The 15,185-nt window shown below is 48.3% G+C and overlaps 1 protein-coding gene across 1 annotated transcript; it reads right to left on the bottom strand.

The window, feature by feature from the left end:
- Positions 1 to 4,367: 4,367 nt before the first annotated feature.
- LOC309351651 (C-type lectin-like) lies at positions 4,368 to 13,569 on the bottom strand (the record flags this gene model as incomplete). Its single annotated transcript, XM_081879438.1, has 6 exons — positions 4,368 to 4,606; positions 6,243 to 6,354; positions 7,086 to 7,226; positions 9,609 to 9,706; positions 11,564 to 11,630; positions 13,540 to 13,569. The coding sequence occupies 6 exons, from the start codon at positions 13,567 to 13,569 to the stop codon at positions 4,536 to 4,538; spliced, it is 519 nt and encodes a 172-aa protein (XP_081735564.1). The 3' UTR covers positions 4,368 to 4,535.
- Between the last annotated feature and the right edge of the window lie 1,616 nt (positions 13,570 to 15,185).

Below are 15,185 nucleotides of genomic sequence, written 5' to 3'. Positions count from 1 at the left end.
CTGGTTCTGATTTAAAGGAGAGGTAGAGCTGGGTGTCATCTGCATACTGATGAACACCCAGCCCAAACCCCCTGATGATCTCTCCCAGCGGAGAGAGTGAGTCTGTAACCAGTTTGCATACAAGGCAAAGAGATCCATGGAGGATTCTGTGGCAATGACTTTACATGCTGTCCTGACACATTTGGAGAAACAAGGGAACTATGTGAGATTGTTATTTGTAGACTTTAGTTCTGCATTTAATACTATTCTTCCGCATAGATTGGTGCCCAAACTATTAGACCTGGGACTTCCACCGTGTTTGTGCAGGTGGATATTAGACTTTCTATCAAACCGTTCCCAACGGGTCAGGATGGATTCCCACGTCTCTGCGGATCTCATCATGAATACGGGGACGCCGCAGGGGTGCGTGTTGAGCCCACTTTTATACACGCTCTATACAGCTGACTGCGCCCCCAAACACCCCAGTAATAAGATCATTAAGTTTGCAGGTGATACAACAGAGGTTGGTTTAATCACGACTGGAGAGGGGGAGGCGGACTATAGAAAGGAAGTTGACCAGTTGGGGGAGTGGTGCAGGAAAAACAACTTATTCCTTAACTTAAAGAAAACAAAAGAGATTATTGTGGACTTTAGGAAATGTAAATTGAATATTCAGCCACTCATTGTTGAGGGGAAGTCCGTGGAACAGGTCTCAGTGTTTCGATTTCTGGGAATGGAGTTGAGAGATGACCTAATCTGGGGAGAAAACAGCAAAGACCTGAGGAAGAGAGCACAGCAGAGGTTATATTTTCTGAGAATACTCCGGAAAAATAATCTCTCAAAGGACCTGTTGATGGCATTTTACCATTGTATTAACTTATGGTCAGTGTGTGTGGTTTGGGAGCTGCATGGTCAGGGAAACAACAATGCTGTCCAGGTTTTGTGAAGACTGTGGAGAGAATAACTGGGTGCACTCCTCCCACCTTGGATCAAATCTATACTTCCAGGTGTCATAAGAAAGCTGCAGAGATAGCGCAGGATAGTTCGCACCCCGGAAATGATCTCTTTCAGCTTCTGCCTTCTGGAAGAAGGTCCAGGGTTATAAAGACTAGGACTAGCCGCCTGAGAAACAGTTTCTACCCAAATGCGATTTTGGTTTTAAACGCAGTGTAAGAAGTCTCTTTGGGAGTATATTGTATTTAAAAATGGGGTATCAGAGTTTTCAGGGGGCAAACAAGGTTGGGATAGTTGGGATAGCAGGCGTGTTGGTTTTTGAATGTCTGATGTAGATTTTTCAGTTTCGTTATTCTGTATGGGACGATGACAATAAAGATTATCGTATCGTATCAAGTGACTGTGGAGGCCAATTCTGGATCCACACGTCCTTCCACAGTGGGGACATAGGTTTGTGGGTGGGAGTTGATCATGGTGAGGATTTGCCAAGCGTGCCTTCCTCTTAGCACATTTCAGATTAAGAGCTCTAGCCACAGAGCTATGTGGAATCCTTAATAATAATAACATTTTTAATATTAAATTATTTCAACAGCTGCTCTCTGGAGCGGGATCAAACATGCTTACTCTATCTTCTATGGGACAGCTCTCTCTCTTTTTAAAAATATATATTTTATTAAAGATTTCTTACTTTACAAAAATACGTGCATTGTCTCTTTTTTCCAAGTTGCACTTTCTACAGAGCATGGGACAGCTCTTGAGATGTTTGAAGATGGCTCTTGTATCTCCTCTCAGCCTCCTCCTCTCCAGGCTAAACATATCCAGCTCCTTCAACCATTCCTCATCAGGCTTGGTTTCCAGATCCTTGATCATCTTTCTCCTGCACACTTTCCAGATTGTCAATATCCTCCTTAAATCGTGATGCCCATAACTAGACACAGGACTCCCAGTCCTGGCCCAGTATAGTGATTAAAACATTACGTAATGGCTTTCATCCTGCCTAACGACAGCGCGATGGACTTTTGCATTGCACGTGTCATTGCATTTTTATATCTTACATTATGTACAGGCCTGCTGATGTTATCGGCTGACGTTTCCTGATCGTTCTTATTCACAAATGAATGAGCCAGGTAATCACCCGTCAAATTACCATCTGTCCTCAGGCTTAATGAATGGAACAAAGACAGGACCCAGCTGCACCCACCATTTTTTTTGCAGCTATATGAGGCATGCAGCAGAACATAAGTTTTCCCTCAGTTTGTGAAACCCAATCATCCCATCCTGTGCCCATGTCTTGGGTTCAAATCACCCTCCAACTAATTCATGGCCCTCACTGGTGTTTATGCCAGAGATATTTCACCTGTGATTCCTGCTGGACTAGATCGGGGTCAGCAACCTTTTTCAGTCGTGGGCCGGTACACCGTTCCTCAGACCATGTGGGGGGCCAGACTATATTTTTGGGGGGGAAATGAACAAATTCCTATGCCCCACCAATAATCCAGACATGCATTTTAAATAAAAGCACACATTCTACTCATGTAAAGACACGCTGATAACGGGACTGTCCACAGGCTGGATTGAGAAGGCGATTGGGCCAGATCCAGACCCCTGGCCTTAAGTCGCCTACACCCAGGCCTTAGGATGACCACCACCCTGGATCCCTTCCAGCTCTGCACTCCTATAACTTACAGCCTTGAATTGCTTCTTGACCTTACTCTTAACCATTGTCGAGAGACAATGGAGCGCACCTCTGGGGGTGAAGTCAAACCGCTGGGGAATCACAGCGCCAGTTGGGGCTGCAGAGACCAGCTACTCGCCATTGCTCCCTCCTGCGCTGCTTTTGCTGCATTTGTAGCACCAAAGTGACCCCCTCCCCAGGCAAAAGCCTGGACAGTGTGCTTGGAAATCTTGGGCTGCACAGCCAGCCAGACCCCCCTCCCCTTAGCTGCGGGGGTCTCAGATCCCTTCAGAAGGTAAAGGTAAAGGTAAAGGGACCCCTGACCATTAGATCCAGGCGTGACCGACTCTGGGGTTGCGGCGCTCATCTCGCTTTCTTGGCTGAGGGAGCCGGCGTACAGCTTCCGGGTCATGTGGACTAAGCCGCTTCTGGTGAACCAGAGCAGCGCACGGAAACGCCGTTTACCTTCCCGCCGGAGCGGTACCTATTTATCTACTTGCACTTTGAGGTGCTTTCGAACTGCTAGGTTGGCAGGAGCAGGGACCGAGCAACGGGAATTCACCACGTCGTGGGGATTCGAACCGCCGACCTTCTGATCGGCAAGTCCTAGGCTCAGTGGTTTATACCACAGCGCCACCCGCATCCTCTTTAAACAACTTCTTTAAACAAAAGATATCTCAAGACAAATCTTTTTAAAAATGTAGGATGAACACCGGCAACTGGGAAACACTGGCCTGCGAGCGCTCCAGTTGGAGAACAGCCTTTCCCAAAGGTGTCATGGGCTTTGAAGACACTCAAACTCAGGACGCAAGGGAGAAACGTGCTAAGAGGAAGGCACGCTTGGCAAATCCACACTGTGATCAACTCCAGTCCGGAAACCAATGTCCCCACTGTGGAAGGATGTGTGGATCCAGAATTGGCCTCCACAGTCACTTACGGACTCACTGTTAAAACCGTGTTTATGGAAGACAATCTTACTTGGCTACGAGGGATCGCCAAAGAAGAAGATAGCTGGACTGTAGCAAATAATAATAATAAATAATAAATGTTTATTTATACCCCGCCCTCCCTGGTTCAGAAAACCGGACTCAGGGCGGCTAACAACAAATTTAAAACTCTTAATTGATGCAACAAAAAACAGCATAAAATACAGTATAAAATGTGACTAACAATAAATTCTGAATTCAAAAATCATTTTAGGGGGAAATCAATCCAATAAACATTGGATGATCACCAGGGCTAGCTGGCTAAATTAGTCCTCTTTGGGCCAGCAAGGAGACCAGGGGAGAATTAGCTGTGGGATCCCAGAGCGGGGAATCTTCATAAAAGGGGAGGGGGCGGAAAGGAAGGGGAATACAAGATCAGGCCAGGTTCAAATTGAAAGCCAGGTGGAATAGCTCTGTCTTACAGGCCCTGCGGAAGGTTGTTAAATCCTGCAGGGCCCTGGTCTCATGGGACAGAGCATTCCACCAGGTCGGGGCCATCACTGAGAAGGCCCTGGCCCTGGTGGAGGATAGTCTGACTTCCTTAGGGACCTCTAAACTATAATTATTCATGGACCTTAAGGTCCTCTGCAGGGCAGACCAGGAGAGACGGTCCCGTAAATACGAGGGCCCTAAGCCACAAGTGGCAAAGACCATGTTGGAATGGGGTGATGCTCATTTGGAATCAAAGAATTTAGGACTCGGTAAGAAATCTCTGGGCCTAAAGTCAGCTAAAATATTTGTATTTTATTTTTTTACTTAGCAAGGATTCTCAAAAGTTACAGAGTAAAGAGGTTAGGTAGCACAACCGCAGCATCTTTACCACTGCAAGGCTGTGGGGAGCAGAGGGGAAGGGGGCTGCCTTGCCAGGGGCTGGTTGGTCGGGGTCCCTCTCGGCTGGTTTCTTGGCTTCATTCGTTGAGCGCCCAGACGAATGGCTGCCATCATTCCAGGGGCAAGCTGCACATATACCTCAGCCTCAGCGAACAGGGGGCAGCTTTCCATTTTGTGAACTCTGAAAGACAACGGCAGGGGAAGGAACATGTGATTGGGGCCGGTGCTACCATTAGGCAGAATAAGATGGTTTGCCCTAATTGTTTCCCAAGGTTTGCTCAAGCAGTGCATCCAACTAAGTCAAGTTGTTCCTGTGCACAGCACAAAACTACATTCAGATTGCCAAGGAGAAATTAAAAGGAAAGCATTGCACTTTCTAGACAGCTAATTAGGCTGTTGAAGGGACCAACTATATAAAGTAAGGAGTTATAAAGTTAGGCGGGGGTCTCAGATCCCTTCAGAAGGTAAAGGGACCCCTGACCATTAGGTCCAGTCATGGCTGACTCTGGGGTTGCGGGGCTCATCTCGCTTTACTGGCCAAGGGAGCCGGTGTTTGTCCGCAGACAGCTTCCAGGTCATGTGGCCAGCAGGACTAAGCCGCTTCTGGCAAACCAGAGCAGCGCACGGAAACACCGTTTACCTTCCCGCCAGAGCGGTACCTATTTATCTACTTGCACTTTTTGGTGTGCTTTTGAACTGCTAGGTTGGCAGGAGCAGGGACCGAGCAACGGGAGCTCACCCCATTGCGGGGATTCGAACCGCCGATCTTCTGATCGGTAAGTCCTAGGCTCTGTGGTTTAACCCACAGCGCCACCCGCGTCCCTGTTGGGGACGGTCCTACCATTAGGCAGAATGAGAAATTTAAAGACTATTTAGTTAAATATGTTAAGTTAAATTAATTGGAAAAGCTTGCAAATACCAGATAGGCTTAGGATTTAGATATGTAATGTGATGAATTAATATGTTTCATGCTGAATTGGAAAAGAAAGAAAGATGTTAAGTGTTTAAGTAATTTTTTTTAGAATTTAGGTTTTGGAAAACCGTTAAAATGTTATACACTAAAATTCAATCAGGGGGATACGAGGAAGTCACTTAACAATGATACAAAGTTTGGTTTAAATACGGTTGAGATTTATGTTTGTTTGTTTATATGTTTGTTTGTTTTATTTTTTTGGAAAAACAATTTAAAAAATTGAAAAAACAGTTGAAAATGACATCATCTCTCCTTGGTCTCTCGCTTCCCAATGCAGAGAAATCATCAATTGGGCTTTTGTATCTAAGTCCCAGACTAGTGAAGTTTCCTTTCCAGCCATCCTTGTTGTTGTTTAGTCATTTAGTCGTGTCTGACTCTTTGTGACCCCCTTGACCAGAGCACGCCAGGCACTCCTGACTTTCACTGCCTCCTGCAGTTTGGTCAAACTCATGCTGGTAGCCTCAAGAACACTGTCCCACCATATCGTCCTCTGCCGTCCCCTTCTCCTTGTGCCCTCCATCTTTCCCAGCATCAGGGTCTTTTCCAGGGAGTCTTCTCTTCTCATGAGGTGGCCAAAGTCTTGGAGCCTCAGCCTCAGGATCTGTCCTTCCAGTGAGCACTCAGGGCTGATTTCCTTCAGAATGGAGAGGTTTGATCTTCTTGCAGTCCATGGGACTCTCAAGAGTCTCCTCCAGCACCAGAATTCAAAAGCATCCATTCTTCGGCGATCAGCCTTCTTTATGGTCCAGCTCTCACTTCCGTACATCACTACTGGGAAAACCAGAGCTTGAACTATACGGACTTCCTCATTTGCAAAGGCTCTTGAGCCCGATTGCCCTCTTACCTTTGTCATATGTCAGCATGGCACATAATTTGGTCCACGAAGGTTGTGGGGCGGAACCAATCCAAGGTGAGAAAAAGACTGTGGAGGAATCTGCCCATCTCCACTTTCCACTCTGCAAAGAGAGCAAAAAACGGATAGCTTATTTCTCGGAGAAGGTAAGGCTGGAGTGCTTGTTGCGGCTGGCACTCTGCACATGCCCTGGAAAAACTGGAAACTTTCAGTTTCCCTGAAAAGGTGTCATACAGTTTTTGGAAGCTGATGTGGAATTTCTGTAAAACTCGTTATTAGCCGGGACAGCGCCATGTATGCAAGAGGGCAGCCTGGCCACAAAAGGGTTAAAGGAGAGCGAAAACTGACTCTACTTAAAGTCCAAGGAGTTGAATAAAGTTGCATGTCAAGGACTGTTGCAGCAGAAAAACATGGCGAAGCAATGAGGTGGCAGAAAATAATAATAATAATAATAATAATAATAATAATAATAATAATAATAATAATATTTTACTATTTATACCCTGCCCATCTGGCTGGTGGCACCCAAAAAAACATTAAAAACATGATAGAAGATCAAATATTAAAAACTTCCCTAAACAGAGCTGCCTTCAGATGTCTTCTAAAAGTCAGATAGTGGTTTATTTCCTTGACATCTGATGGGAGGGCATTCCACAGGGAGGGCACCACCACCAAGAAGGCCCTCTGCCTGGTTCCCTGCAACCTCACTTCTCGCAGGGAGGGAACCGCCAGAAGGCCCTTGGAGCTGGACCTCAGCACCCCCCTGCTCCCACATACACGGACCCACACCTTCTGCGCCGAGTCGTGGTGCCAGGGGGAGGTTCAGACACTCACCTGGAATGGGTCGTGGAGTCCGATCCAGATTCCTTCAGAACCAGGATGCTTGTCCAGGATGTAGCGACTGATCAGAGCCGCCTCCGACTCAGTGAGGATGGAGGAGAGATGGGTCTTGGGGCCATATTTCTGGCAGTTGTTCTGCGTGGGCGCAAGAGAAATGGGTTGAAGTTAAGACGTGCTACTGGGGAAATCAATCAATCAATCAATCAATCAATCAAGGCCTCTACATGGAGTCCACCTCCATTGAACTATAGGGGTGGCCAACTCCCAAGAGACTGCGATCTACTCACAGAGTTAAAAACTGGCAGTGACCATTTTGGGGGATTCAGGTCAAAGTTGTTGAGCTTTTTAGGGGAGCCAATGATTTACCAGTGATCTACCACAGACTTCCAGTGATCTACTGGTACATCACGATCTACCTGCTGGACATGCCTGAACTATGCCCATTCCCTGTGCATTCAAAAGGTAAGGAGAGGACAGGGAAATCTGAAGGATATCTTGAAAGTCCTCCAAGCGTTGCACATTGGGGGTGGGCAGGTGAAAAGCAGGAAGATGCTGTGAGCATATAACACCCGTGATTAGAACTCAGTACTGGTTGCCTGTGCTACCAGGTCAGGTTCAAGTAGTTCCTATTTAGTGTATGATTCCCCTAACAACTTGGGAGTGGTGCACCCATGAAATTGCCCGGCTCCATTTGCACCCACTTCGACCCCTTCAGTCTACAGAACAGGCTCCGTTACAGCTGCTGCTTAATTCCACATTTGTGAGAAACCAGGCCCCATCCTTTGGAACTCCTGTCCTCTTGACAGGCGCCTTCGCTGCATACTTTCTGGCGCCTGCGAAAAACATTCTTCTGTCAGCCAGCCTGCCCAGAAAAGCAGAATGCCAGTGCATTTTTTGATCCGGCTTTTAGCATAAAAGGTAAAGAGACCCCTGGCCACTCTGGGGTTGCGGCGCTCATCTCGCTTTACTGGCGGAGGGAGCCGGCGTACAGCTTCTGGGTCATGTGGCCAGCAGGACTAAGCCACTTCAGGTGAACCAGAGCAGCGCACGGAAACGCCGTTTACCTTCCCGCCACAGCGGTACCTGTTTATCTACTTGCATTTTGACGTGCTTTTGAACTACTAGGTTGACAGGAGCTGGGACCGAGCAACAGGAGCTCACCCCGTTGCGAGGATTCGAACCACCGACCTTCTGATCAGCAATTCCTAGGCTCTGTGGTTTAACCCACAACGCCACCCGCGTCCTGGCTTTTAGCATAACATTGACCTTAATTATTGTTCTTTTGGATGTTTCAGATGGTTCTTTTTCACTGTCCTGATGTATATTTTGCTGTAGGAGGCTTAGTTTGGTCAGAATCGAGTATATACTATAGGAGTCAACTCCTAGGGGCCAAAGGGTCTTTGCCTCCCCTCCCAATAAAATATTTGAGAGGGCTGCCCCCCCAAGTTGGCAAACATTGCCGTTCAAATGGTGTCTGTGCAGCACGATCGAATATGAAGAGCAAAACTTACTTATCCCCCCTCCAATATTTTATTCAAGTTGGTACCCCTGGAGTATACACTTCCAGAATTGATCTATATCCAGGGGACAGCAAACTTTTTCAGCAGGGGGCTTGTCCACTGTCCCTCAGACCTTGTGGGGTCTGGACTATATTTTGGAGGGGGGGGAAATGAACAAATTCCTATGCCCCACAAATAACCCAGAGATGCATTTTAAATAAAAGCACACATTCTACTCATGTAAAAACACGCTGATTCCTGGACCGTCCGAGGGCTGGATTTAGAAGGCAATTGGGCTGGATTTGGCCCTCGGGCCTTAGTTTGCCTACCCATGCTATATACATTACTTCTGGTAAATGGGCCACTATAGCTAATAGAGGGCTGTGAAAATTCCTGTCCCAGTCTTTTTAGACTCTTCTACCCATGTGCTATCTAAAACCCAAGGGGAGCATGGATTGCCAGAGGTGAAATGTATTTGGTGTTATTTTCATCTCTCCTAGGTAAAGGTAAAGGGACCCCTGACCATTAGGTCCAGTCGCGGCCAACTGTGGGGTTGCAGCGCTCATCTCGCTTTATTGGCCGAGGGAGCCGGCGTACAGCTTCTGGGTCATGTGGCTAGCATGACTAAGCCACTTCTGGCAAACCAGAGCAGCACACGGAAACACCGTTTACCTTCCCGCCGGAGCGGTACCTATTTATCTACCTGCACTTTGACGTGCTTTCGAGCTGCTAGGTTGGCAGGAGCAGGGACCGAGCAACGGGAGCTCACCCCGTCGCAGGGATTTGAACCGCCGACCTTCTGATCGGCAAGCCCAAGAGGCTCAGTGGTTTAATCCACAGCGCCCCCCCGCGTCACATTCAGCTCTCCTACCCCACTATAATTATTTTAATTGCGCAATGCGGCTTATTCTGTTATATGGTTTCTTTGCATCGGCTTCAGCAGCACAAGTAAAATAATATTTGCATTCATTTTGGGAAGAATCAGTTCCCCTCAAGGCACCGTAGGAACGCTCCTTACTTCTGCATCTTCCCATGAGGCTCGTGCGTCGAAGACTCCATAGCAGATTTTCTGAATGTACAACCAGTTTTCGGGGCAGCTCAAGTTTTCTGATGTGCCTGTTCGAGGGGCGGGGAATAGAGGGTCGCCACATTTCGAAGAGTAGAAAAGAGGACGCTTTGAACGGCCGTTCAAAGCAAAGAAATGCAACTTGTTTCAAATGTTACCCCTGAAAAAGAGGACGTGTCCTAGAAAAAGAGGACACATGGAAACCCTGGCTGGGAATGCATGGGCAGGGCCTAGGACCCTCGTGCCTACGGAACCACCTCTCCTGGCATGCCCCGCGGAGGACCTTAAGGTCCACAAATGACAACACTTTGGAGGTCCCAAGTCACAAGGTGGTTAGCTTGGTCTCAACTAGGGCCAGGGCCTTTTCGGTACTGGCCCCGACTTGGTGGGACGCTCTGTCCCAAGAGACTAGGGCCCTGCGGGACTTGACATCTTTCTGCAGGGCCTGCAAGACAGAGCTGTTCCGCCTGGCCTTTGGTTTGGACTCAGTCTGACCCTTATGTTTCCCTCCCCTTATAGTTTTGATCTATGTGCTACTCTTAAAATGAGGCTGCATTTTAATCCGTATTTTAAATTCCCCCCTTCCCCTCCCCTATTATACTTTTATTGTGATTTTATTGGTGTTAGCCACCCTGAGCCCAGCTCTGGCCCGGGAGGGCGGGGTATAAATAAAATATTATTATTATTATTATTATTATTATTATTATTATTATTATTATTATTGCCTCAATGGAGCACCACCAAATTCTATAATACAACGAGGGACAGGACGGCACATGTCTCCTCCTTGATAGAGCTGGGCTGTCCCTTTGTAATGGTCAGAGGATCGGATTAGGATCTGGGAGACCACAGGTTTGAATCCCTGACCGGCCATGAAGCTCACTGGGTGAGACTTTGGTAGAGTCTCCCCCTCTCTGTCTCCCCCCCCCCCCTCAGCCTAGCCTACCTCCTTAAATGGGGGGGGGGGCGGAATGGGGCATACAGTTGTACCTTGGTTCTCAAACAGAATCCGTTCCGGAAGTCCGTTTGACTTCCAAAAATGTTCAAAACCTGCGCTCAATTGGAAGCCGTGTCAGAATTTTGGGTTCCAAAGAGCGTTCGCAAACCGAACGCTCACTTCCGGGTTTGCGGCGTTTGGGAGCCAAAAAGGACGAGTAATAATAATAATAATTTTTATTTATACCCCGCCCTCCCCAGCCAAGGCCGGGCTCAGAGCGGCTTACAAGCAATAATAAAAACAAGTTGAATGATTACAACTTAAAAACAAAATTAAAATGCAACATTAAAATATTGAAACATTAAAATATTAAAATGTAGCCTCATTGCAGGAGTAGAAAGGAAAAAGAAAAAAGAAAGGGGGGGGAATCAAATTGGCTCCAAGCCAAAGGCCAGGCGGAACAACTCTGTCTTATAGGCTCTGCGGAAAGAAATCAGATCCTGCAGGGCCCTGGTCTCATGAGGCAGAGCGTTCCACCAAGTCGGGGCCAGTGCTGAAAAGGCCCTGGCTCTGGTTGAAGCTAATCTAACTTCCTTAGGGCCTGGGATCACTAGGGTGTTGCTATTTATGGACCCTGAGGCTCTCCGTGGGGCAGACCGGGAGAGGCGGTCCCGTAGGTACGAGGGTCCTAGGCTGTGAGTACCAAGGCGTTCGACAACCAAGGTATGACTGTAAATGCAATCAATCAATCAATCAATCAATCAATCAATCAATCAATCAAGGTTGGAGCTAAGGCACAACTTTGCTAGAAGCCTGAGGCTGGGGACTATAGCCTGAAGCTTCTACTCTCTCCCCCCTTGCATTTCAGGGTGTTGGACTAGATGACCCCTGGGAATGACCTCCCAACTCTCCTATGATTCTATGACTGCTTAGGTTCAGTCGCCAGGGCTGGATCCCAAGGAGGACTCACCTTGCGAGATGAAGCTGGTGATCAGGAGCCCCAGGAGGAAGAGATGGAGTCTGGAGGCTGGACCCATCTGGGAGAAAGAGAGAAAACAGGGGAGGGCAGGAACAGCATGGGGGGGGGGGAGGTGATTTTGCTGAAGGTCCCTCGAAAACAACTTGCAATATGCGCCCAAATGTCAAATCCAGAAACATTTGCTTTCCCTTCTCCAACTGAGCTCATCCATCGCCCCCTTTTCAACTGCTGTGGCACCGACAGCGACTGAGCGCCTCTTAAGTCATGGGCAGAATGAAACCACGATACTCACTTCTTTGAAACGATGGCAACTTCCCTTCCTTAGAGAACTCAGTCTTTCTGGCAGGGGTTCGAGGCGGAGGTGGGTGCTGTTTCTTTGCTCTGGTGCAAATGCTGGAAGTGACCTCTGTGTTTCAACACTACATCAAACTCGGATAATGTGCATTTTCATGCTCTCATGGTTGAGCAGTGATCTAGGTACCAGGAAGGACAGAGAAATGGGACTTGGCAGCTGGAATCGATAAATGGCTTTATGTTTTCAAGGCAGTAAGTTATTTCAGTCCCCAGCAGCTAGGGGAGGGGAGAGACTCAGCTCAGTTGGTGGGGGGCTGTTGTGGAGGACTCCCTGGTCCTGAATGGGGTAACTGTGTCCCTGAAGGACCAGTTGCGCAGCCTGGGGGTCATTTTGGACTCACCACTGTCCATGGAGACACAGGTCAATTCTGTGTCCAGGGCAGCTGTTTATCAGCTCCATCTGGTATGCAGGATGAGACCCTATCTGCCCGCAGACTGTCTCGCCAGAGTGGTGCATGCTCTGGTTATCTCCCGCTTGGACTACTGCAATGCGCTCTATGTGGGGCTACCTTTGAAGGTGACTCGGAAACTGCAATTCATCCAGAATGCAGCAACCAGGCTGGTGACTGGGAGTGGCCGCCGAGACCGTATAACACAGGTCTTGAAGGACCTACATCGGCTCCCAGTATGTTTCTGAGCACAATTCAAAGTGTTGGTGCTGACCTTTAAAGCCCTAAATGGCCTCGGCCCAGTGGACCTGAGGGAGAGTCTTCACTCCCATTGTTCTGCCCGGACACTGAGGTCCAGCTCTGAGTGCCTTCTGACGGTTCCCTCCCTGCAAGAAGCGAATCTACAGGGAAGCAGGCAGAGGGCCTTCTCGGTGGTGGCGCCCTCCCTGTGGAACGCCCTTCCAAGCAACTCTGATCCTTACAGAGAGATGCCAATCTGTGTTCACAGCATGATACTGTCATAAAAAGACTATAAATCTACCAGATGCTGCTCATTAATTTTTATCCATGAGCTACCAGGAGGGAGAGGGTGGTCTCCCATACTTGACAGGTAGGCAGAGTGGGCTGAATCCACTTCTCAATGCAAACCAACCTACTTTCCATTTCCTGAATGGATACCAGGGCCGTCTTAAGCATAGGCACCAGGGGTGCAGGGCACCCGGGCGCTGGGCTCTCAGGAGGACGAGGCCAAGAGTCCAGGGCCCGAGAGTTGGAGTCCAGGAAAGAGCCCGCCTGCCATTTTTTATTTCATATTTTGGAAATGTACATCCAGTTTTTCCCCTCCTTAAAATTTTTTTGGGGGGCCCCCAAGCTATAGCTTGTTTAGCTTATACAGTGGTGCCCCACAAGACGAAAGCCTCGCAAGATGAAAAACTCACTAGACGAAAGAGTTTTCCGTCTTTTGAGGTGCTTCGCAAGACGAATTTCCCTATGGGCTTGCTTCGCAAGACGAAACGTTTTGCGAGTTCTTGCGAGTTTTTTCCCTTCCCCCCCTTTTTCTAAGCCGCTAAGCCGCTAAGCCGCTAAGCCGCTAATAGCCGCTAAGCCGCTAATAGCCGCTAAGCCGCTAAGCCGCTAATAGCGCTAAGCCGCTAATAGCCGTGCTTCGCAAGACGAAGAGACTCGCGGAATGGATTAATTTCGTCTTGCGAGGCACCACTGTACGTAAATCCGGCACTGGCTGGACTCCTTCATTGGTGGTTTTGAAACAGATGGTCACCTCTCAGGGGTTCTTTAGCTGTGATTCCTTCATTGCAGGGGGTTGGACTGGATGACCTCTGCAGGTCCCTTTCAACTCTACAGCTCCATGATTCTATGAGTCCGTGAGGAGAGCTTCTGTGCAGAGCTTATAAAGGGTTGCTCAAGGGAAAGCAAATGCCCATGGAGGTTGAAAATGTATAGAACCAGCTCCAACATCTGCTGGAAATGCAAAGAGGCTGAGTGTGCCAGGTGTCATATGTGGTGGAATTGCAAAAAGATAAAGGGATTTTGGGAAATCATTTACGATGAATTAAAAAAAAAAAAGTTTAAATTTAGCTTTTGTCAAAATACCTGAAGCCTTTCTCTTAGGTATACAGTGGTAAAAGGTAAAGGTAAAGGTACCCCTGCCCGTACGGGCCAGTCGTGTCCAACTCTAGGGTTGTGCGCCCATCTCACCGGGGGCCAGCGCTGTCCGCAGACACTTCCGGGTCACGTGGCCAGCGTGACGAAGCTGCTCTGGCGAGCCAGCACCAGCACAGCACACGGAACGCCGTTTACCTTCCCACTACAAAGCAGTACCTATTTATCTACTTGCACTTAGGGGTGCTTTCGAACTGCTAGGTGGGCGGGAGCTGGGACCGAAGGACGGGAGCTCACCCCGCCGCGGGGATTCGAACCGCCGACCATGCGATCGGCAAGTCCTAGGCACTGAGGTTTTACCCACAGCGCCACCCGCGTCCCTATACAGTGTACAGTGGTACCTCAGATTAAATACTTAATTCATTCTGGAGGTCCCTTCTTAACCTGAAACTATTCTTAACCTGGGCAACCACTTTAGCTAATGGGGCCTCCTGCTGCTGCCATGCTGCCAGAGCACAATTTCTGTTCTCATCCTGAAGCAAAGTTCTTAACCCGAGGTACTATTTCTGGGTTAGCAGAGTGTGTAACCTGAAGCGTATGTAACCCGAGGTATCACTGTAATGAGTACCGTATTTTTCATCCCATAGGACGCTCCGTCCCATAGGATGCACCTACTTTTTTTGGGGGGGGGGGAATAAAGGAAAATTTTTAAGGTGGAATGGATAGTCCGTTCCACCTTAAGTACAGGCATGATTGTTGTGTGTCACATGCCTGTTTACACTCCAGCACAGCTTGCTGGGAACTTCCATTTTGTGTGTAGCTATTGCTTAAGCTGCTTGCTTGGATATAAAGGGGGAGAAGACACGTTTTTCCTTTTGTCCTGATGTACGCTGAATAAACTGCTTGTAAATATGCTCAGCCTCTCCCTACCACTTCCATTGCGTAGCGTTTACTTTACTGAATAGAGCATGCTCCAGCTTCTGAAACTGGGGTCGCTGAAGCTGCTCCAAGGACTGGAGATCGCCCAGCACATCGGCCAATGGGCTTGGGAGTCATGGGCAGGTGTGTTGTGGTTCTGGACAGTTAAGGGTTAACACTCCATGAAGCATTCTGATTCGCTGGGTGCACTGGCCACATGACCCAGGCATTTTCCTTTGATCTGTTCTCTGTGGGGGCTGAGCTCTCTCTGGGAGCAGTCTGTCTGAGAATGTGAGCAAGGTAGTGTCGTTTTGTTAGAGACAGAAAGCTGC

The sequence above is a fragment of the Podarcis erhardii genome, assembly GCF_964252035.2.
Source record: "Podarcis erhardii genome assembly, chromosome: 10".
Taxonomy (NCBI): domain Eukaryota; kingdom Metazoa; phylum Chordata; class Lepidosauria; order Squamata; family Lacertidae; genus Podarcis; species Podarcis erhardii.
Note: the sequence above shows the minus strand (reverse complement) of the source record. Positions and strands in the feature narration are given on the sequence as shown.